This window comes from Mchenga conophoros, linkage group LG3 (genome assembly GCF_057382185.1).
Source record: "Mchenga conophoros isolate Kocher_MC1m ecotype Shallow Benthic linkage group LG3, M_conophoros_male_GT1.1, whole genome shotgun sequence".
Taxonomy (NCBI): domain Eukaryota; kingdom Metazoa; phylum Chordata; class Actinopteri; order Cichliformes; family Cichlidae; genus Mchenga; species Mchenga conophoros.
In genome coordinates this window covers 4,723,029-4,747,696 of record NC_140528.1, presented here as the reverse complement: position 1 = coordinate 4,747,696, position 24,668 = coordinate 4,723,029, and the positions used below count along the sequence as shown (strand labels likewise).

Genomic DNA, 24,668 nt, shown 5'->3' with positions numbered 1-24,668 from the left:
CATGCACACACACACACACACACACACACACACACACACACACACACACACACACTATTTTATAATTTAGATTATTTTGTTGTTTCCTATTACATATTTCTATAATTTGTATAGATTTATACAGAATTATTCAGTGATAATAAATCCTATGTTTGTTTATTCTAAAGGAACCCTGTTAGCTTCCACAACAGATGTTGCTCGTCTTCTGTCAAATACTCACATAAAATATTACACAATAAAGTGGATTCAAGATATCCACATAATTTCACTCTTACATCCACAGTGAGGTTTCACAATTGTTCAAATATAAGCAATCAATAATAAGCAATCAATAATAATAATATTTCTCTGTCAGCCTTCTCGGTTACAAATCGTCTTCTGCTCCTCTGTCATGCGGCGTCCCACAGGGCTCAATTTTAGGGCCACTGCTCTTTTCACTGTATCCATTGCCTCTGGGTTCTATCCTTAGAAGGCATGGGACCCAGTGGTCCCTGTGAGTCCTCCTCTATTGTTTTAGGATCCCTGGAAGTCTACTTTAAATCTGTTGTTACTGACCTTGGTTTTAAGTTGGACAGTGATTTTAAATTGGACAACCAAATCAGAGCAGTGGTGAAGTCCAGTTTTTATCATTTAAGGCGACTGGCAAGAGTAAAATCTTTTCTTTCGAGGCAGCACCTTGAAACAGTGATCCATGCTTTTATTTCTTCCCGCCTGGACTACTGTAACTCACTTTATGTGGGGGTCAGTCAGTCATTGCTCTCACGTCTGCAGCTGGTTCAAAATGCGGCTGCACGACTCCTAAAAGGAACTCAAAAAAGAGAGCATATAACCCCCGTGCTGGCCTCTCTGCACTGGCTGCCTGTGTCTTTTAGAGTTCATTTTAAAATTCTTATGTTTGTTTTTAAATGCCTTCACAGTCTTGCCCCGCCTTACCTCTCTGAGCTTCTTCATCTCCACACACCCTGTGGGTCTCTCAGGTCAGCTGACCAGCTGCTCCTGGAGGTACCGAGATCCAGGAGGAAGCTCAGAGGGGGCGGGGCCTTCTCTATTGTGGCTCCAAAGTTATGGAATGATTTGCCCATGCACGTTAGAGAGGCCCCTTCACTGTCCACTTTTAAATCACGTCTTAAAACCCACTTTTATTCCTTGGCTTTTAACCTCAGTGAGACTTAGTTTCTCTTTTAATTGAAGTAGTTATTTAATTAATGATTTCACTCTTCTTTTATTTGTGTTTTATTTATAGCTCATGTAATTTTATTTTACAGTTCCAATGTACAGCACTTTGTGTCAGCTGTGGTTGTTTTAAAGTGCTTTATAAATAAAGTTGATGATGTTGATGATGAATATCAATAACATTGAGGCACATTACACAAATTTCAAAAACAAATCATGTCTTACAATATTTACAACAACTAAAAGCTCTGTAAATCGGCTTTTAAGTGTTCATTGAAGTTTAGAATAATTCTCTAATTTTTTAAGGCAACTTATTCCACTTAAAAGTTGCTCTAAATGTAACAGTTTTACAAAACGTTACTTTTAACTCGAGCATTTACTAAATTGCAGTTTGTTGAAAACTGTAATATGATGATGTATTTCATCTGGATACTGCAGCTGAGCAGAATAAATGTGGTGTGTTTAACAGAATTGCTTTCTTTAGAACTACAAGTAAGCCATAGAATATTTTAGCCTGTACAGGAAGCCAAGAAAGGTTATTATGCATTTGATCAATATTAGTATAGTATGAACATCTTCACACTAATCTGGATGCCTTATTCTGGACTAACTGAAGTCTGTTAAGATCTGTCTTATTAGCTGCTGACCAAATGATTGAACAATACTCCAGATGAGACATTACTAGTGCATTAATGACATCTTTCATAATGAAGAAGTGATACACAAAGAGCATTTCATAGCCATAGCTATGCCTTGTCGGCAGAGTTATGTGACATTAGTGATGTTTGTACTTTCAGCGTTAACTTGGTTTTAAAGCCTTTAAAATATACGCCGTTCAATAGTCGACCTTAATCTGACAGAGAATGTGATGATTTTGTGGATAATTAAAGTCAGTCATATATCCACAAACACAACAAGCTGAAAGTCAGTGATGCTGCTCGGTTTGCAGTCCTGAACATCACGGCACAAGCAGGATTCACTGCACTGTTAATGTTAGCTGTGTTATATTGCTGCCTCTGTTCGGTGGTGTCGAGCCAAACGCACTTTAACGTGTGTTTGAACGAGCTGACGGTTCACTCGTTAAGCTGAAAGAAAGATGCTTTAATCACAGCAGTCACACATGTGTCCACTGCACCATCTGGAACTCTTCTTGTTTACACTCGTAATAACACAAACACTAAATCCTGCTTCTCTGTGCTGTTGTGTAGCAGTGTGTACACCTGAGACTGTCACCTGTCTGTCTGTCCTGCACTCTCTCTCTGTTTCTTTCTCTCTGATTGTGGAATAAAAGTATGAACATGTGTTTATAAGTTACACTTGTGTTTGAATCCTGCAGCTTATCACACATTTGATTTCCATGTGTGACGACTGCAAGTGTCCAGAGTGAGGACAGACTGAGGGAGCCACTGCTGCACATCATCTGTGAGGCTTTGCAGCCCTGATGATCCACCAGGACAAACTCAGCAGTGTGTGAGGAAGAGGAGGAGGAAGAGCCAGCAGCAGCTGACAGATGGAGAGAATAGACAGACTGTTCCCTGTTTGTGAAGGACTGCTAGGAAAGTTTAACATAACTGTCTGTGCTGAATCAGTCTTATTAGGTAATGTTCAAATAATGTGATCATCCCAGTGTTTTCAGTGTGGGAGAAAGTACTCAGAGTACTCAGGGCCTTCAAGTTACACACTATGAAAGGCAGCAACAAGTTTAATGTTCAGAAACCTAAAGTCTGTATCAGCAGCAGAATGGAGCTAAAATAAATGTTGGTTTCAGTTCTATGAAGCTTTGAGTATTTTGGATCAGTAGCTGCTGTGTTTGTTGCATCATATTGCTGTAACTGTTTATATGCTTTATATATTCTGAGCTAAGTTGATCTATAGTGTTACATCATATTCTATAAGGATGTTATGTGTTTGTAGACTTTCTGCCCAGTTTGACCCATTTAGCAGAAGTCAGCCTGTTTAAGGCTCTGATATCTATTCTGTGTGACTTACAGCAGTTATGACATGGTCTGATTTTCTCACCCAATAAAGGAATATTTCATATATCAGTCTACTCTTCATTCTATCAGACACAGTTATCACAGCTCCTACATTTGCTTTTTACACATATATGTAAGCATTGAGCCACATTTAGTACCAACATATTAAATGAACAATATTTGTCTCTTATATATGATACATCTGTATACACACTGTCACAGATACTTGTCTGTGAGTGAAGTGATTAATATAATAACTATAATATTGGCCATATTATATTTACATTACCACAGTGAGATGACTTTAGTCTCATGAACAACATCAGCTAATTGTTATTTACAGCTAATCTTAAACGACTGTTCAGCACAGAAATGAAGCCCAACAATCATGTTTCACAGTCCTGTGGTCTCAGCCTCAGATACTCATCAAATCACACAGAGCTCATGTAGAAACAAATGAACTAAATATGTTCTCCTTCATTTCTGTCAAACAAAGCTGTATGAAACGTTTCCAGCTGTTAGTATCATGGTTGCTAGGCAACCTGGGCAGCACGACGGAGGCTAGACGTCCCATTTCACGAGCCTACGAGCCTCGCACTTCGGCCTTAGCGGTCTTTGAGTACGCGGCCCTTGAGGACTTTAAAGCTGCAGAACCTGAATCGGGATACAGCCATGATGATCTCCAGCCTCGTGCTCGCCAACATTCTCACCTGAGTTAAGAAGACGATCACTGAAATGGTCTCAGCAGGTCCTTTGATGACAGCAATGAAATGCAGTGGTAAGGCTTTTTGGGGATTAAGTTCGTTTTCATGGCAAAGAAGGACGATGCAGTTCATCTGATCACTCCTCATAACATTCTGGAGTGCAGGCAAAATGCTATTATAAAAACTTAAGCAGCAACTTCTCCAGGTTCCAATATTTATGCAATTCTCAAACCTTTTGGCCACGACTGTATAACCTCTTCTGAAGTTTAGTGGATATTATACATGGTTATGCTCAGGATGTGTCGGCCAGTTTCCACTGGAAACGCCTTTTGGTTAAACTGTCAGCGAGCAATTTGCATTTGCACTGTTACATTTTTATATAACTTTAATGCACATAAACAACAGCTGCTTGTTTCAGTGAAAATACATTGTTGGGTTTTTAATAAAGTTGTGCAGCTGTAAAGTATTTTGTCTGGTGTCAATTCTATCGTCAGCTACATCGTTATGGCAAATGTTCAAATGTATATGGTGATAAATATCTTTGGTCATATGGTCCTGCTCTGTCTGTCACCTTCTGTGTTGAGCTCATTGTTTCCTCTGTAGTGGCTGAGCTGAGTCCAAGTAGCTGAAAATGTTCCTCTGCTGCTCCGTCAGACTCTCCTCCTCCTGCTGATCAGCTGGGACACAAAACAGATCTTTGTTAGGCTCCACACTGCACTGAAGAGTCAAAGTGTCTCATATGTTCATCTGACAAGTAAAAGAACACATTTTTGTTTCCCGAGGTGGGCAACTTGTTGGAAACAAACACAAAAGCTTTGAGCACTGATACCTGCCATTGCTGGCATTGAAAGATGCAACGCCAGCAATGTGGATTGTCAAGACTCAAACCAATCATCAAGCAAAGACAACAGGGATCATTTGTTTCTGTTTATTTAGCATTCACAGCATTTGTAGTTGCCTTCTGTGCAGGGGAAGTCCACGCACACTGTGTGGTACCGCCATCCGCAGAAGGTGCATTCAACCTCTGTAAGAGAAACGAGGTTGTCTGAGACTGAAATGATATTCACTAAAGAAGTGGTGATTTGTAAAACTTCACATTTTGATCCGGGACGTACTCTGCATAAAAACAAGCGCTCACTCTTCCTGCTCAACAAATGACAAGGGCGGAGCCTTATACCACGTGATACAGAAGCTGTGCAGTGTGATGCTAAAATTAGCAGGGAAAAAACAACGGAGAGCACGTCAGGGATGATGAGAAAGTGACAGGAGAAAATCCGTCCCGGTCAACCACCCAAACATCAATAACGGGAACCTTAGACAGCGCTTCCCTATACACGTCGAACTGATATTCACTAAAGAAGTGGTGATTTGTAAAACTTCAAGTGTATGATAAGGTGAAAACAAATACACAACTGCATGTCATGTAGTTGAAGGTTTTTTTTCTTTTGGAAGACCAGAAAACACTGAAAGTTACAAATTAGTCCTTTATTTATCCAGGTAAAAAAAAATCTCATTGAGATTAAAAATCTCATTTCCAAGAGAGACCTGGCGTCATGGCAACACAAGTCACATACCACACAGGTATATAACATTTAAAACAAACACAATATCCCAACATGTGTAACAAATTTATTGTGCTTGAAACAAATTCAGAATAGGTGATAAAGCAGCTGCACATGTGTGTCACGAGTAAATCTGGCTGTATAACAAACAGAAACAAGTGATCCTGCTGTCTTTGCTCAATGGTTGGTTTGAGTCTTGACAATCCACATTGCTGCCATCTTTCAATATGTTGAATGCACCAGTGTAAGTGCAGCCACTCAGACTCAATGTGTTCATAGAAACAGGTGCAGATGTGTCACGAGTTCATCCAGCAGTAGCTATGGCACTTGGCCACAGGGGGCAGCAGTGGACTGACCTGCATTTGAGACTGCTCCAGCTGCTCTGTGACAGTCAGTAGATCTGCTACAAATTAGAGATGGCACGATACCACTTTTTTATGTCCGATACCGATACCGATATCATAAATTTGGATATCTGCCGATACCGATATGAATCCGATATAGTGTTTTTTAATCAACAAAACTGTTTTTTAAATATCTTGCTGCATTTTGCAAGTCTGCAAGTTCATACTCAAGTTTAAAACAACAACTACACTAAAGCTATTCTGTTATACCTGTATGCAAAAAAAGTATTTCATAGTTCAGCAATACTGATCAATCTAATAAACTTAGACCTACACCATTCTCCCTATTCTGGTATTTTAAAGAGTACTTAGCATAAATATTAAGCAACCTAACTAATAGGGTTCCAACTCCCAGCAACAACAAAAATAAATAAATAAAAAATAGGGAACCACCCCTCACGCGCCACCTCATGATGCTTAATCGACGTAATCAACCTTAATTTGATGCAGTGTGAAAAAAATGCACAGAAATCAATTATTTTTCAAGAAATATTAAATAGATTCAACATCTTTCTTCAACAAAATTGCAGACTGCACAGATGGTACCTTCCCAAAGGAAAAAGTACTATAGCTTACTAGGGTATATATATTAGACTTAATAGTCACTATATACAGTAATGGACTTCTATTCATTTTACATCAAATTAAAACTTTGGGTGTCAGATAAGTATTTATTAAAAGCTGGACATTTTAAATGAGAATAAGAAAGAAAAGTCTGTCTTTGTGCCCCCTTTTCCCTGTTAATGCCCTATCGGCCCCCCTGGCTAAACTTTGCTAGATCCGCCCCTGCACAGTTACCAGCGTCAGCTACGTAGTAAAAGATCCTCGAGTAGAAAGTAATATTAAATAAATTGTAACAACAGCTTATCAAGCTTAAACGTGCTGCTGTTGTTCAGCCGCTGGTTTCCTCTTTCTGGTGCAAAGTGGGCCAAAAACAAACAAGAGAGACGGACTCGCGACAGAAAAGCCGATCAGCTGATCATTAAGCGAGAGGCAGTCGCTTGTTAAGCTTAACGTGGGAATGCTTTACAAACATTCAGAGATGGACTTACACACTTGCTTTACTTCTCTCGGGATAACTTTGTCGGAGATGAAATGCTGGGTTGCTAGCGAAGCTCCACATGCTATCCAGACCGCCGACAGGTCCCGCATGCCACAGCCGCTCTATCACGTGATGCATACTGCTCCGACGTGCTAACGTTCTGAGGCGAGTTACGGCGTGTTGCAAGTTTTGTGAGGTGCTTTCGTGATATTTAATGGATCGGATTACATTTTTTATTTTTCTCCGATATCCGATCCAGTAATTTAGGTCAGTATCGGACCGATACCGATACGTAATATCGGATCGGTCCATCTCTACTACAAATTGCAGATCATATGCAAGTTTTGAAATGACATTATAAATATTCCTAACTTAGCCACGGCAGCCATGTTGATGTATTACCTATATTGGTATCACTGTGGGGTTGTATACTGTTGATCTAAGGTGGAATTACCCTGTGGAAATAGGAATTTTCCATTTTAGAGCATTTTGAAATCACTGAAAGTTAGGTCAATTATGGACAATTTGAAAGGGCTTTTATTTTTGAAAGCAAAATCAGAATGACTTGATACTGATATGGTATCACTGTGGGGCTTTATACTGTTGATCTAAAGTGGAATTACCCTGTGGAAACAAGAATTTTTCATTTTAGAGCATTTTGAATCGTTAGAAGATTAAGTCAAATATCCGCAATTTCAAAGGGCCATTACTATGAAAAGCAAAATCAGAATGACTTGATATTGATATGGAATCACTGTGGGGCTGTATACTGTAAATATAGAGTGAAGCTATCCTGTGGAAACAGGAATTTTCCATTTTAGAGCATTTTGAAATCACTGAAAGTTAGGTCAATTATGGACAATTTGAAAAGGCTTTTATTTTGGAAGGCATAATCAGAATGACTTGATATTGATATGGTATCACTGTGGGGCTGTATACTGTTGATCTAAAGTGGAATTACCCTGTGGAAACAAGAATTTTTCATTTTAGAGCATTTTGAATCGTTAGGAGATTAAGTCAAATATCGGCAATTTCAAAGGGCCATTACTATGAAAAGCAAAATCAGAAAGAATTAATTTTGATATGGTATTACTGTGAAAAAGCCTGCGGTTGAAAAGTGTTGATACAAAGTTCAAATAGTATTTGGAAATACGACTTTTGCTTTTAAGAGCATTATGAATTCATTGAAAGAGTACTTCAAAAATGAAGATTCACAGGGCTTTTACTTTGAAATCCAAAATAAGATGGCCTTGATAGTGACAGGGCACAATTAGGGTACAAGGCTGTGTCATATAGATGTAACATTAGAGTTTGTAAAAAAAAAAAAAAGCCTAAATTATATGTTATTATGTTCTTAACATATCTGTTTATTCACTCGAAGTTGGCTTTTATTTTGAAATCCGGTTTCCACATCCATCCCCGTAATACTTTGAATACACAGGGAACGTAAAACAAACTGGAGGCTGGCTTGACATCAGTGAATGCCTCTGTTAGCTACACAGAGTTGCTCAGAGTGCTTGTGTTACACTAGCTAATCTACTCAGTCACTTTAACAGAACTATTAACATTCACATCTCACAGAACTGATTTGATTGGAGCATTACAACACGTTTGCACAGAGCATAGGAGCGCACTGACTCTGCTTCACGAGCGCTCCACCTAACGAGCGGGCTCGCGGTGCGGTCGCGCGGGACACTCCTCTGGTTTTCTCCCGTGTTTACATATAAATAACTTTGGCGGACCGCCTTAACTCTCCCATTCACATTAACGTGGGTAACCATGGTGACAATAAACAACATTTTCGGTGCGAGCACCGTGTACCGACCTGTAAAAGCAGGTGAAGAGCAGAGTAAGGAAGACACGATGCGTCTCTGCTTTCCTCCAGAACGTGTCTGAGGAAGCAGCGGAAGGTGGGCTCCACTTACTGCTCCCCGAAACCCCGGAGCAAGCACCAAAGTTCCGCCCTCACTGCTTTCTAACATAAAATGAATCCCTGTTACATGGATTTTCTATCCTCTTAAAGAAACTGAAAATAAATACATATAGCAATGAAAAATGTCCCGTTACATGAGTGTTTTACACAAAATAATATTCATGTGGTCATTCCCTCACAGGGGTGCCACAACTACACTGCTGTTTCGACAGAGACACAGTGTGTTTATCTAACTTGGCTGAAGCCAAAGTTCTCCAGACAAATTCAGTCTGTTTCTGCCAAGTGTGAACTCACTGGATGAGCGCCAGATACACAGAATCAAAAAGGGATAAATTACTTTTCTTATGTCATGTTCCCGTCACAAACTGGCTCAAGGAGAGGGGAAGCAGGAGTCCACAGATGAAATGTTCCTATAAATAAAGTGGAGTTTATTCAAACTTTACCAAAACTTCAACACATCAAATACAAGCAGTTCAGCAGGGAGTGGATGTGTGTTGCATGTGCCAGGTGGATGCAGAGAGAGGCCAGGGCCACGTTCAAACCTGAACACGCTGCACAGTGTTTTGTTCCATTTGTTAGGGATGAATGAAATGCTTCCTTGAAAGGATGTGTGCAGTCACCAGTGGGCGTGGAAGCATGTGCGCCCTCATTTGGTGGGTGTGCAAGAAAAGTCATTGTTACGCCCCAGTCTAGGGGTACAGGAACGCAACACAAGTTTGGAAGGATTGCCCCGCCCTGGTCCCCAAAACCATACACAAAGGGAAACCAATTTCTTAGTGAATCGTGATTTATTTTTCTACACTGCAAAAAAAAAGCTCCGGGGTGAACAAAGGCCAAAATAACAAACAAAACAAGCTAAGTCAGGAGAAGGTGTTATCTAAAACCCTATGTGAAATCAAACATCAAACAAAAGACAAGCGCTACACCTAACTCCCTAACTGAAATAAACAGGAGAAAACAGTGCAAGGAAAAACAATAAGGCAGCTCACCCCTTCTGTTGCAGTGCTATTTACAATGTGCTATTTACAATGAAAACTAATGTACACACTATATACAAAACTCCGAAAAGTCGCAAAAAGTCACAGGCACAAATGTCTCAGGTGTTGGAGGCCAGGGTCAGGTCTGCTGCTGCTGTCAGTGGCTGCCCCAGGACAACTGCTGGTGAGGGATTTGAAGAGGATCACATGGCCAGGGGACCAATCAGCAGCCGTCAGCTCATCCACTGCGGGACCTGCAAAACTTAAAGGCACAGACAACAACAGCCACCAAAACAGATTATGGACAGGGCCATAACAGTCATCCTGTCACACAGCAATGCCTACATAAATCACACCACTCTGCTTAAAATAATAATGTTTAGTGAAGCAGGTGAAGCAAAGGGCTGCTTTTAATAGGCTGGCAGACCCAGGTGTGCTGCTTTAGCTGCTGAGCCTCTTATGACAGAACAGCGGAGAGTGGTAAGAAGGGAGGAGGGGGTCTGGCTGTGTTTGTGAACGATAGATGGTGTAACTCTGGGCATTTCTCTATCAAAGAGACGCTATGCTGTAAGGACATTGAGCTGCTAGCGGTTAGCATGAGACCGTACTATCTACCACGAGAGTTTACACACGTGATTATGATAGCTGTGTATGTCCCGCCCTCTGCTAACGCTGCAGCAGCCTGTGAGGTCCTGCACACTGTAACCAGCAGACTCCAAACACAGCACCCTCAGGCCCTTTTCCTGATCTCTGGGGACTAGTGGGCCTAGTGCAGGGGTCAGCAACCTTTAACACCCAAAGAGCCTTTTGGACCCGGTTTCCACACAAAGGGTCAGGGTTCGGGAAAACACTGGGAGCCGCAAATACTTTGTGACATCTAAAATGAAGATAACACTGTGTATATTGTTTTTACCTTTATGCTTTGTGTGAACAACTACAGTGTGTTGCTTATGAAATCCATGAAGTGCTACAGAGAAAATTACATTTGATTTATGTAATGAACACATTTTGAGCTCTTAAAGAAATATAACAAAGGAAAGCTGAACTACAATGATCCATGTAGCAAACACAAACTGTTATATCGCCTTTGGGCTTTTGGAGCCTTGACCTGACTTTTAAAAAATAATTGGAAAAAAGCTCTATGCTGCTACAAAATGAAAAATAGATTTATTTTTTTTGAGAAAAAAAAGTAATAGAATATAAATGTATTTTTATATTCCAATATCACAATAATCTTCCAATGTAGAACTACAAGTTAAAAAAGAAGTAACATAAATCAAATCCACTTCAGCTAAATACTTCTCATTTATTTCCATCTTACATGCTGTGACTGCAGCCATTCCCACATCTCTGTGAATGGGACTCATGGACATGGATCAGTGGTTGTTGATCAATGGTCCTGAGAATCTGCATAATTAAGATGAAGGAACGGAGCTCCCAGCCCATCGTTCCTGCAGCTGCTTTCAGTCTTTATGCAAATGTCCTGTTTGTAAGACTGAAACCTGCAGCTGAGACTGAAGACGTCACCTGATGATGACGACACGTTTCTCCCACAAAACGCTGCGTCCAGATGAACAGAAGCAACAGACTCACTTTCCTGGATGATTGAGATGCATCAAGACTTCATTGTGTGTTACTTCTCATTCAGCACAGACACATTATTCCTGTTAGGTCATGTCAGCTGTCACTCAGTACAAGCACAACTGTGAACAACACAAACTTCTCTTCAATGTGTCACAGAAACACTAAGTGTGAGAGCCTGTATGACACACAGGACAGACTGTAAGCTCTGCTGGCTGCACAGCACTTTGTAGCAGTTTTCCAACATGTCCTCCACCCGTGATGTCAGTGGTGGGACCCCAGTCACAGCACTCAGCACCACCTCCTTTAAATGGATTTTATAGCAGTTCCTCCCGTTACTCGGTGCAACGCTTCTTAAATGTGTTTTTGCAGGATAAAACACAGCAGGTGGTGTAGAGAGGACGTCAGCTGACGGAGCAGAGGGAGGCAGACTGTGGATAAATGACAGAGTGAGAGGAGAGCAACCATGACAGAAGCACAGGTGTGGCAGATAGAAGTGGCTTTATAGACACTTATTGTCAGTCCTCGTGCATGCTGTGGAAATAAGTGTCTGTGTCATGAGGTGACATGTGAGCTTATCTTTGGTCAATAAAGCTGAACGACCAGTTTTCACTTTGCTTGTTACGCTTGTTTAGTGACGTCTGGGTTTCTGTGGAGCCCGAATTTTGATGAGTTCTGGTGAAATCATCTGAGATCATCTGAGCATCGGTGAAGAGTCAGCAGAGAAAGTGTGGGACAGAAGTTTGCTTTGGACACATGGACTGAAATCAAAAAGTAACAAACAGGATTTCCAATGGACAGTATGGAGAAGTGAAAGTACACAAAGGCTGTGCTGGAACACGTGTGTTACACTTTTTGACAGCTGAGAACAAAACACAATATTTTGCATCATCTCTGCAGTGTCTCTTCTTTCCTCTGCTGTTGTGCTTTTAGCTCCAAACTGTTTCAAATGGTTTGTCAGCAAGCTGACCTCTGACCTCTGCAGTACTAACTCCTGACCCGTACAAAGAGCGGGCGTTTCTGACCTTTGACCTGCAGCTGTATGTCTCTCAGTCTCAGTTCTTCTCTCCGTCACTGATGGAGCAGGTGTAGTTGCTGCTGACAGTCAGTCGTTTGTTTTCTCAGAGTGAGGCTGAAGTCTGAACTGTTCAGAGCATCAGGTCTCATCAACGTGCGCTGCTGTAACGCCGCTTTGTCCTCTGAGATCACCAGGTATGAAACCTGAGTGCTGACAGAGCAGCATGTTCCCCCTCATTCACCTCCACCACCACAGCCAAGGCATGCTGGGAAACTGAGGACACACAGACGGAGAACTGAAGTGTCTGCTGTGTGTTCATCTCAGAGTCCTCACAGGTGACACATTAGCTCCAGAACACCAAGCCAGGTGTTTGAAGCCTGACAGGGATTCTTCCCATCCAGAGGGAGGATTTAGCTGCACAACAATGAACATTAGTGTGTAGTTTAGAAACACAGACTGTGCCTGCACTGCATCTAGTGAAGAAAAGTGTTACTGCCAGAGAACCAGGCTCCTTTAAAGCAGCTGATATTAAGGTTGAAAAATCAACAATAAGCTGATGTAATCAACGTTTCACAAAATGGTCAGCAGCTAAAATCTGGAGCCGTTCTTTGGTGGTAATTAACAGTTTGTTCTTGTTAGCTAATTATGTCATTAAAGGTAGCAGCAGAAGCCTTGTGTTGAAAGCCCATTCACTCACACATTCACACAGTATGTGTGTGTCTGTGTTACACTGTGGACATCCCTTCTGTTGGAGCGCCATCTTGTGGCAGGTTTAAGAAATGTTCTTCTTGTAAATCCAAACTGATGCACCTCCATAGCAGACTGTGGAGGCTTTCAGTGACATGAAGACTTGATTTATACTGTCATATTCTCCTGTTACACAAAGCACAGCACGCTGAACATGGATGAACTGAAACTCCCAGCATCTGACTGAGGAAAAGCACAAATCATTCTCACACTGACTCCTGCTTGATTTTAGATTTGCTTTCAAATCCTCACACTTTCATATGAAGCACTAAATGGGCTCCAGACTGTTTATCTCAGCTTCCTGTCAAACACACTGCTGCTCACACCGAGGCTCAGTTTACTCCTCCAGCCTGGCTTAACCTGCTGTCTGTTAAAAACAGTCCCACACTCCTCTGTTTAATCCTTCTGATCAGACTCTTTGATTTTGTATTGTTTTTACCTGAAGTTGTGTTTTTGACATGGTTCTGTCTGTGAAATAAAGCTCACACACACACTGCTACAGTCCTTCATACACTTAGAAACGAAGCTGCTCCTTTCCTCAGTGCTGACACATAAAGAAGAGTTGGTTTTATATCCAACACGTCTCTGTTCCAGAAAACAGCTTCAGCAGCCTCTGAGTCTGAACTTGGAGTTGGTTATAAGCCACAGGCCTGTGTGCACAGCAATGAGGAAATATAATGCAGTAAGTGAAACATGGATGTGTGGAACAGATTATCCCAAAGGTTGATTCTGTTCATCTGGACGTTCTCAGTGAAACATTTGGTCTCTCGGTCAGGTGACTCCTTTAGTCTCAGCTGACTGCAGCTTTCCAAACCTTTGTCACTGGATCACTCACTTCATCTCCAACGTGTCCCTGACACAGACAGCTGGAGCCGTTACAGCAAAATCATTGATCATCGTTTTTAGAACATTAGCTGGTGTTGGTGGGCAGGCTAGCAGTGCTAATTGTTAGCACTAGTTCTGCTGCTCTCCCTTTGTCTCTGTTATTGTTGGTCTTTAGTGAACAATAGAAAGTGTCTTCATGAGACTGTTGCCTAATGTTCAAATGTAGATAACACCACCTGCACCAACCTGTTACACAGCACAACCCTCTGGTGTAGCTTTGGCTGGAGCACATATTGGCAGCTCCAGTGACATCACCACTCCATGGTGACATCATCTCTACAGACTGTGGCTGTTACATATCCTCACCTGGTAATAATAAGACTGTCCTCAGCTGCACACAGCTCCAAGATGAACAAACTGAAGTAAATACAAATTAGAGTTACGATAGATTGAAATCTTGTAATCAGAGCTAATTCTTAGTGAAACTCTCACAACATCATATCATGATCCTGGGTTAGTGTCTCGGTCTCAGATCACAACATCAGCACAGGCTTGGCTTGGGTGAGGTATTGAGTGGTTCTTGTCCATGACAGCTGCAGGTACAGTGCCATCAGCCATGCTGCACCACATGTCTGCCCAGGAACATTAGTGTGGCTGAGTCTCATGTAAACATTGTGCTAAAGTGGTGGGAAAGTGGCTGCAAGCTGGCTGCACTGTGTCCAATACTCTCAGTATGATATCCACAAACCTCTGAGTGTCACAGAGTGGGCCTGTGCTCAGCTCACTGTGCCCCATTCAATTCTACTTGCATAGTTTTACAAGTAAAATTAAATATACAAGTTGCTCAATGATAAGTTATTGTAGTAACAACTAAGTCCATGGTCATTATTTGTTAATAGGAGCTTAAAGCTTCTGCACCAATCATGGAGCAGCAGGTTTAGAGCATGTGGATCTACAAAAGTAAGTCCCAGTAAGATGGGCTGAGCCTTACATACTAGAAGAAACATGTCATTCCCAGCAGATGAAGCGCCCTTTAAAGCAGGATCTCACTTTAAACCTAAAGAACTTGCTATGAGCATGCAGTGCATTCATGGTTATTATTCATACGATTGTGGGGAGCTAATAAAGTGCAACTATCACATTACATTTTATTATTAAATTGTTGTTAACAATCCCTTCACTTCTGCTTATCTAATTCATGGTTGCAGGATGGCTGACAGCTTCCATTAGGCAGGAGGTAATGTCCATTCTGGCCACAGTGCAACCCACAATGTGTAACTGACACTATTATATTGCATTATGTCACATTGTTACATCTTTTTAATAAATGATGACAGTCAGCTGAATTTGCTGCCCCCTTGGTGGAGGACATCAGGATTAGCAGCTGCTGCTCCATCACAAACACCACAGAAGAAGAACAACACTGGATCAGATTATCTGGACGTGTTTGACAGGGACAGTGTTCATGTTCATGGACATCAGGACAAAAACAGACGATGGAAACCTGCCAGATTTGAGCTAAACTGCTCGTTTCCATGTGTAGTCCCTGGGAGGTCACATGACCAACAAAGACACACAAGCTGTGTCCCAAAACGTCGGCTGCATCCTCCGGAGGCCGCATTTGAAGGCCGATGACGTCACAGCCAGGCGACGAAGGCTGTCCCGATTCCTCGACTCCTTCAAATGCGTCCTTCATTCCCCCGAGTTTGAAGGATGGGTCGGGTGTGTCCTTCGTGGCCCACCATATCCCAGAATTCATAGCGCGGCCCAGCCAAATTTCAGCTGCCAACAATGGCGGCCGCTACTAAGTTTTAAAATTTAACGAGGGAGTACTACTTACTTACAATGAATTCCTTACACTATATAATTTTCCCGTCAGTGTTGGGGAATTCTCAATGGTGCTTGGTGCCATACCCTCAGGGACTTTAATGTTATATAAAAACACCGACAGCTCAATATCTGCCTCAGTCACTCTCCCTGATCCAGCTGAGTCAGCAGTGGGAAAAATCTGCTTTTCACAGGAACTTGGTAACAGCAATAAGAGAATACGTAGTTTATTCCAAGAAGATATCATGTCTCTCCCATATATAGAATATCTTACTGGAACCGACATGTTCCAGATATCACCTGGAAGACAGTCTGGATGATCCCATAAATATCTAATTGTGAACAAGGTGAAGGAAATCTCATATAAAATTCTTCATAAATGTGACCCAGCCAGTCACTATATGGTAACATTTAAAAGAGACATAAATACTAATTGAACTTTCTGTGGGGATCATCCAGAAACTGTGGCACATCTCTTTTGGTTCCTCTACACAGAGATTCTGGAAGAATTTAGCAGTTTTGTTATTGTCCATATTTTAAGGGAGTTTTCTTTACGATGGGAAAATGTTTTATTCTTTTTCTTTAAGTTCCCCAGGAAGAATGATAAATGTTTTTTTATAAAATATTTGTTAATACTTTTAGCTATTTTATATCCATAAATGTAAGTTTATTAATAAAACACCATATTTCTGCCTTTTTATAAGGATATGAATTGTACATACAATCAATTTCAGACTCAACCAACAAAAAGCCTCTCAGAACAATATTTATATGTAGATTTTTTTCGCCTCCTCATATCATAATTTTTTTACTCCTGGTTCTGTATGTTCATGTTCTGTTCTTTTGTAAACTTCATCTGTTTGTATGTTGTATACTCATTGTGTTTCAATAAAGTTCGATTTAAAAAAGGTACGTTCTAAACGAAGCTTCAGACGTCACTGATCACGTGACTCTGGCCAAACGAATCAAGCCTCGACACGGTGCTTCTGAAGCAGCGCGTTGATCTTTCTGACACACGCACCGGAGCGTCAGCTTCAAGCGGACCATCACTACGTCTCACATCTAAAGGTGTCAAGGTAACTTTGAACTGAGTTCAGTCAATCTGGAGTTTTTCCAAGTTTTCTGTTGCTCTCTGTGAGAGAAGAGCGTTAAAGGCGGGGCTCTCCAGAGTCCAGCAAAACAGGAAACCACAGCTGGGTGTGTGTAAGTGTGCAAACCAATAGAATGCATCGTGGTGGGGGGGCATCACGGGCAAGAAAAAAATAAAATAATCGGTCGTACCCATGCTTCCCCGACGTCATGCCAGCGCATATTGGGAAATTCGTAGGCACCGATCGGTTTTCTATCAGCCATTTGCTGGGAGTAAGGGCGCCCTCCGTTTGCGAGGTGCGCCTGCTGCTGGCGGCACAGGGAGGAGAGGGCGGGGCGGCGGGGAGTCTCTGGCTGGCTGGAGCGGCATCTAATAACCAACTCGCAAAACAAAATAAAAACAACAAACAGATATTATGATACAGACTTATAATCTGCACCGATGTTTTTTCTACATTCTATAAAGTGAGCGCGAGAGCCCTCGGTGCGCCTGCGCGCTGCTGAAGTCAAAGTAAACTTTATTGTCATCTCCGCTACAGACAGTCCAGCATATAGAGATACGAGACGACGAGGCTGCAGTTACAGCGGTGCAAGTAAACAAACAATAAATATAAGAAGAGTAAGAAAATAAATCTACACTTTAGGACTCGGGGTAAAGGATCAATAACAATTTAAATTTATAATTTACAGTTTGATGATTTAAAGTCTCACACAGCCCGTCAAAAGGGGCGGGGCCGGCTGCTTCCAAGTAGAGCACATTTCATTTATAATGATGTAAATCCAAGCCCATCATGGATTCACGATCTGAATCCTGGGTTGTGTGAAATCCCAGAAATCAACCTTAGACAAAGTGAATCTGTGAACTAAGGTGTAGGTCTGTTAGGTTAATTGTGCTGATCCTCGGGTTGAGGATATCACGTGGTATAAGGGTCCGCCCTTGTCATTTGTTGAGCAGGAAGAGTGAGCGCTTGTTTTCATGCAGAGTACGTCCCGGATCAAAATGTTTTACAAATCACCACTTCTTTAGTTAATATCATTTCAGTCTCAGACAATCTCGTTTCTCTTACAGAGGTTGAATGCACCTTCTGCGGATGGCGGTACCACACAGTGTGCGTGGACTTCCCCTGCACAGAAGGCAACTACAAATGCTGTGAATGCTAAATAAACAGAAACAAATGATCCCTGTTGTCTTTGCTTGATGATTGGTTTGAGTCTTGACAATCCACATTGCTGGCGTTGCATCTTTCAATGGCAGCAATGGCAGGTATCAGTGCTCAAAGCTTTTGTGTTTGTTTCCAACAAGTTGCCCACCTCGGGAAACAAAAATGTGTTCTTTTACTTGTCAGATGAACATATGAGACACTTTGACTCTTCAGTGCAGTGTGGAGCCTAACAAAGATCTGTTTTGTGTCCCAGCTGATCAGCAGGAGGAGGAGAGTCTGACGGAGCAGCAGAGGAACATTTTCAGCTACTTGGACTCAGCTCAGCCACTACAGAGGAAACAATGAGCTCAACACAGAAGGTGACAGACAGAGCAGGACCATATGACCAAAGATATTTATCACCATATACATTTGAACATTTGCCATAACGATGTAGCTGACGATAGAATTGACAGCAGACAAAATACTTTACAGCTGCACAACTTTATTAAAAAGCCATCAATGTATTTTCACTGAAACAAGCAGCTGTTGTTTATGTGCATTAAAGTTATATAAAAATGTAACAGTGCAAATGCAAATTCCTCGCTGACAGTTTAACCAAAAGGCATTTCCAGTGGAAACTGGCCGACACATCCTGAGCATAACCATGTATAATATCCACTAAACTTCAGAAGAGGTTATACAGTCGTGGCCAAAAGGTTTGAGAATTGCATAAATATTGGAACCTGGAGAAGTTGCTGCTTAAGTTTTTATAATAGCATTTTGCCTGCACTCCAGAATGTTATGAGGAGTGATCAGATGAACTGCATCGTCCTTCTTTGCCATGAAAACGAACTTAATCCCCAAAAAGCCTTACCACTGCATTTCATTGCTGTCATCAAAGGACCTGCTGAGACCATTTCAGTGATCGTCTTCTTAACTCAGGTGAGAATGTTGGCGAGCACGAGGCTGGAGATCATCATGGCTGTATCCCGATTCAGGTTCTGCAGCTTTAAAGTCCTCAAGGGCCGCGTACTCAAAGGCCGCTAAGGCCGAAGTGCGAGGCTCTTAGGCTCGTGAAATGGGACGTCTAGCCTCCGTCGCGCTGCCCAGGTTGCCTAGCAACCATGATACTAACAGCTGGAAACGTTTCATACAGCTTTGTTTGACAGAAATGAAGGAGAACATATTTAGTTCATTTGTTTCTACATGAGCTCTGTGTGATTTGATGAGTATCTGAGGCTGAGACCACAGGACTGTGAAACATGATTGTTGGGCTTCATTTCTGTGCTGAACAGTCGTTTAAGATTAGCTGTAAATAACAATTAGCTGATGTTGTTCATGAGACTAAAGTCATCTCACTGTGGCAATGTAAATATAATATGGCCAATATTATAGTTATTATATTAATCACTTCACTCACAGACAAGTATCTGTGACAGTGTGTATACAGATGTATCATATATAAGAGACAAATATTGTTCATTTAATATGTTGGTACTAAATGTGGCTCAATGCTTACATATATGTGTAAAAAGCAAATGTAGGAGCTGTGATAACTGTGTCTGATAGAATGAAGAGTAGACTGATATATGAAATATTCCTTTATTGGGTGAGAAAATCAGACCATGTCATAACTGCTTTAAGTCACACAGAATAGATATCAGAGCCTTAAACAGGCTGACGTCTGCTAAATGGGTCAAACTGGGCAGAAAGTCTACAAACACATAACATCCTTATAGAATATGATGTAACACTATAGATCAACTTAGCTCAGAATATATAAAGCATATAAACAGTTACAGCAATATGATGCAACAAACACAGCAGCTACTGATCCAAAATACTCAAAGCTTCATAGAACTGAAACCAACATTTATTTTTAGCTCCATTCTGCTGCTGATACAGACTTTAGGTTTCTGAACATTAAACTTGTTGCTGCCTTTCATAGTGTGTAACTTGAAGGCCCTGAGTACTTTCTCCCACACTGGAAACACTGGGATGATCACATTATTTGAACATTACCTAATAAGACTGATTCAGCACAGACAGTTATGTTAAACTTTCCTAGCAGTCCTTCACAAACAGGGAACAGTCTGTCTATTCTCTCCATCTGTCAGCTGCTGCTGGCTCTTCCTCCTCCTCTTCCTCACACACTGCTGAGTTTGTCCTGGTGGATCATCAGGGCTGCAAAGCCTCACAGATGATGTGCAGCAGTGGCTCCCTCAGTCTGTCCTCACTCTGGACACTTGCAGTCGTCACACATGGAAATCAAATGTGTGATAAGCTGCAGGATTCAAACACAAGTGTAACTTATAAACACATGTTCATACTTTTATTCCACAATCAGAGAGAAAGAAACAGAGAGAGAGTGCAGGACAGACAGACAGGTGACAGTCTCAGGTGTACACACTGCTACACAACAGCAGCAGAGAAGCAGGATTTAGTGTTTGTGTTATTACGAGTGTAAACAAGAAGAGTTCCAGATGGTGCAGTGGACACATGTGTGACTGCTGTGATTAAAGCATCTTTCTTTCAGCTTAACGAGTGAACCGTCAGCTCGTTCAAACACACGTTAAAGTGCGTTTGGCTCGACACCACCGAACAGAGGCAGCAATATAACACAGCTAACATTAACAGTGCAGTGAATCCTGCTTGTGCCGTGATGTTCAGGACTGCAAACCGAGCAGCATCACTGACTTTCAGCTTGTTGTGTTTGTGGATATATGACTGACTTTAATTATCCACAAAATCATCACATTCTCTGTCAGATTAAGGTCGACTATTGAACGGCGTATATTTTAAAGGCTTTAAAACCAAGTTAACGCTGAAAGTACAAACATCACTAATGTCACATAACTCTGCCGACAAGGCATAGCTATGGCTATGAAATGCTCTTTGTGTATCACTTCTTCATTATGAAAGATGTCATTAATGCACTAGTAATGTCTCATCTGGAGTATTGTTCAATCATTTGGTCAGCAGCTAATGAGACAGATCTTAACAGACTTCAGTTAGTCCAGAATAAGGCGTCCAGATTAGTGTGAAGATGTTCATACTATACTAATATTGATCAAATGCATAATAACCTTTCTTGGCTTCCTGTACAGGCTAAAATATTCTATGGCTTACTTGTAGTTCTAAAGAAAGCAATTCTGTTAAACACACCACATTTATTCTGCTCAGCTGCAGTATCCAGATGAAATACATCATCATATTACACAGTTTTCAACAAGCTGCAATTTAGTAAATGCTCGAGTTAAAAGTAACGTTTTGTAAAACTGTTACATTTAGAGCAACTTTTAAGTGGAATAAGTTGCCTTAAAAAATTAGAGAATTATTCAAAACTTCAATGAACACTTAAAAGCCGATTTACAGAGCTTTTAGTTGTTGTAAATATTGTAAGACATGATTTGTTTTTGAAATTTGTGTAATGTGCCTCAATGTTATTGATATTATTATTATTATTATTGATTGCTTATATTTGAACAATTGTGAAACCTCACTGTGGATGTAAGAGTGAAATTATGTGGATATCTTGAATCCACTTTATTGTGTAATATTTTATGTGAGTATTTGACGGAAGACGAGCAACATCTGTTGTGGAAGCTAACGGGGTTCCTTTAGAATAAACAAACATAGGATTTATTATCACTGAATAATTCTGTATAAATCTATACAAATTATAGAAATATGTAATAGGAAACAACAAAATAATCTAAATTATAAAATAATGTGTGTGTGTGTGTGTGTGTGTGTGTGTGTGTGTGTGTGTGTGTGTGTGTGTGTGTGTGTGTGTGTGTGTGTGCATGATTTTAGTGTTTGAACAGTCATGAATTATCTTTAACAGCAGGTTGGATGTAATGTGTTAGAACTACCAGCAGGTGGGGATAAGAGACCTTTAAGGTGTTTGGTGCCACGCTCCACCTTCAGGTTTAAAACTAGTGTTAATGGAGTTTGAAGGTTGAGTTTGTTCCACGACTGCATTTCACTCACTGCCTCTGTTTGTATCTCTGTCACTGCAGGACCAACATGGAGCCAGAAGTCAGCGCTCTCAGGAGGCCGACAAACCTCACAGAAGAAAGGGAGAGAAAAAACACACCTGTGACGAGTGTGGGAAGGGTTTTACTGTGAGGGCTAAACTAAAACAGCATCAGGTCATCCACACTGGAGAGAGACCGTTCAGCTGTGACTTGTGTGGCAGAGCTTTTACTCAAAGTAGCAGCTTACAGAGGCATCTAGTTACCCACTCTGGAATTAAGCCATACAGCTGTGACATCTGTGGAAAGACTTTCAGCCAGAGAGGGAGCCGAAATAAACACCTACGCATTCACACCAGACATGATGTGTACTGCTGTGAACAGTGTGGCAAACAGTTTACAACAGACGCACACTTACAACAACACATGTTTACCCACACTGAGGAGAGACCTTATCAATGTGACCTGTGTGAGAAGACTTTTAAATCTCCACATCACCTGAGACAACACCAACAGATCCACACCAGAAAGAGACTCTACAAGTGCAGCTACTGTGAGGTATGTATTTATATTGTTATCTTGTCATTTTAGCCTGACTGTTTGGAACAACTCTGCTCATTAAACTGTGTTAGCATGTTAGCAATTCTACTGCATGGAAAAGCAGCTCTGAGTGATTATTCAGATTTTCCTTTCAGTTATGATTTTAGTATTACTGTAGTATTATGGTGGTAGTATTGTAGTTATTGCAGCCCAGTAAACTGAGTGTGTTAACTGAAACAGTCAAATGTAGTTGGACGTCTGCAGAGATGCTCTTTATTTCAGGCGACGTTCAGGATACAAATGTTGAAGGACTGACTTACACTGTCTTTGTGTCTTTGTTTAGAAGCAGAGCAACACAGATGGATCCAGTTCTCAACCCTGTCATCACTGTGGTGGTGGGAAAGACTTTCATTGTGACCTCTGTGGAAAAACTTTCAGTTGGCAAGCTGCCCTTAAAACACATCAACGTAGACACACTGGAGACAAACTGAAATACTGCAAAGAATGTGGGAGAAGCTTCACCACATCACATCACTTAAAACAACATGAACTGATTCACAGTGGGGTTAAAAAGCACCTCTGTGATCAGTGTGGGTCATCCTTCACCACTGAAGGTGAGCTTAAATCACACAAACGAGTCCACACAGGAGAGAAACCACACAAGTGCAGACACTGTGAGAGAAGCTTCTCACGGTCACATAGTCGTAACAGGCATGAACGTGCACACATGGAAGGAAACTACAGCTGTGACCAGTGTGACAAGAGCTTCAGGAATCTCAGTTCATACTCTGCACACAAACGATCCCACGTTACTAATAAACTGTTTCACTGTTACCAATGTGCCCAAACATTCACCTCATTGTCTGCTCTGTGCAAACATCAGCGCGATCACTCAGGGCTGAAATCACTCCCATCACTGGATCACAGTGAATCTGAAGACACAGAAAGATCCTCTGGTTTCTGTGTCAGACTCAAAAAGCTTGAGATCAGGCTCCACAGAGTTCAGATAGAATCATTTAAACTTGTGTTGAACTGAACTGGTTGCTGGGCTGAACTTCTACATAATACAGATCTACATGGGATCTTCTTTCCTGTTGTTTTACTGAGTCAGTTTTGTCCTTTTTTCTCTGTCCTGGTTTTGCTCGTCTGTAAATGATTGAAACTCAGTCAAATAGTTCATTGTTCTCCAGCAAAACGTTTTGGAAACTCATGTTTAACCTTTAAAACTCTGACATGTTTTAGCACACAAGGCTTCATCGGGGAGTTCACTCATGATTGGACCATGAGAACAAAGGTTTGTAGTTCTTTCAAAGAGAGTCTTGGAGATGTTTGATGTTTCTGTTTTTTCTACATAAAGGAATAAACTATTTTTCTTGCTTCATGTAGTGTGGAAGTTTTTAATGTTTCTTCATCTGTTATGTTCTTGAATGTGTTCACGTGAAGATGGTACAAATAAACTGTTGTCAGAGATTTACAGTTATCAAACAGTCAGGTGAATAAACAACACTGAGACACTTGGAGACGGTTAACGTGCTGCACGGGTGAGGGCTCAGAGAGGACTCACACCGAGCTGCAGTAGTCGTTTATTATTTATAGCAGGGTGAAACAAGCATAGCAGTTTCCTCTAATTTTGCATATATGTGTGTGTGTGTGTGTGTGTGTCTAAGTTCGTATAAATGTCATAGGGTGAACTTCCTCTTTCTATAAACAGAGCGAGTAGTACATTTTGTTCTTTTCCTATTAAGAGTAAAATATGAACATGTACTTTAATGCAACATAAAACTCATTAAAGCGTTTCTTCTTTAACATCCCCTCCTGATGTTAATATTTTTCACTTAATCATACTTTATTATCAGCCAACAATCACTTGCTTATAACATTTTCAATTGTAGCATCATTCAGTATGTGTGTGTGTGTTTCTATACTAAATCTTCTTCATCCGGTTCATCTTCTAGTGGCAGTCCAACATAGGTAATTACTGTGGCCTGTACCATTTTGTCAATCATGGATCTTATGCATGGTAGGATACATGTAGAAAACAAGCACAATAATAGAAGCAGAACTCCTATCAGTACGAGTCCTTTTATCACGAGGGTCTTCCAGCTGCCACTCAGCAGCCAGGTCAGCCAGTCCTCATTGTTCGTGACA

The 24,668-nt window shown here is 41.1% G+C and overlaps 2 protein-coding genes across 2 annotated transcripts in view; both read right to left on the bottom strand.

Moving 5' to 3' along the window:
• Positions 1–8,795, bottom strand: part of LOC146577051 (uncharacterized) — a 36,058-nt gene extending 27,263 nt beyond the window's left edge. The window contains exons 1-2 of the mRNA XM_085267618.1: positions 8,687–8,795; positions 4,425–4,530 (exon numbers count right to left, since the gene is read on the bottom strand). Coding sequence (XP_085123744.1) covers positions 4,425–4,442 — 18 coding nt within the window. The 5' untranslated portion in view covers positions 4,443–4,530; positions 8,687–8,795. The remainder of the gene's footprint in view (positions 1–4,424; positions 4,531–8,686) is intronic.
• The window catches only part of LOC146577050 (protein NLRC3-like), a 324,292-nt gene that overhangs the window by 261,963 nt on the left and 37,661 nt on the right, over positions 1–24,668 (bottom strand). The window lies entirely within an intron of this gene.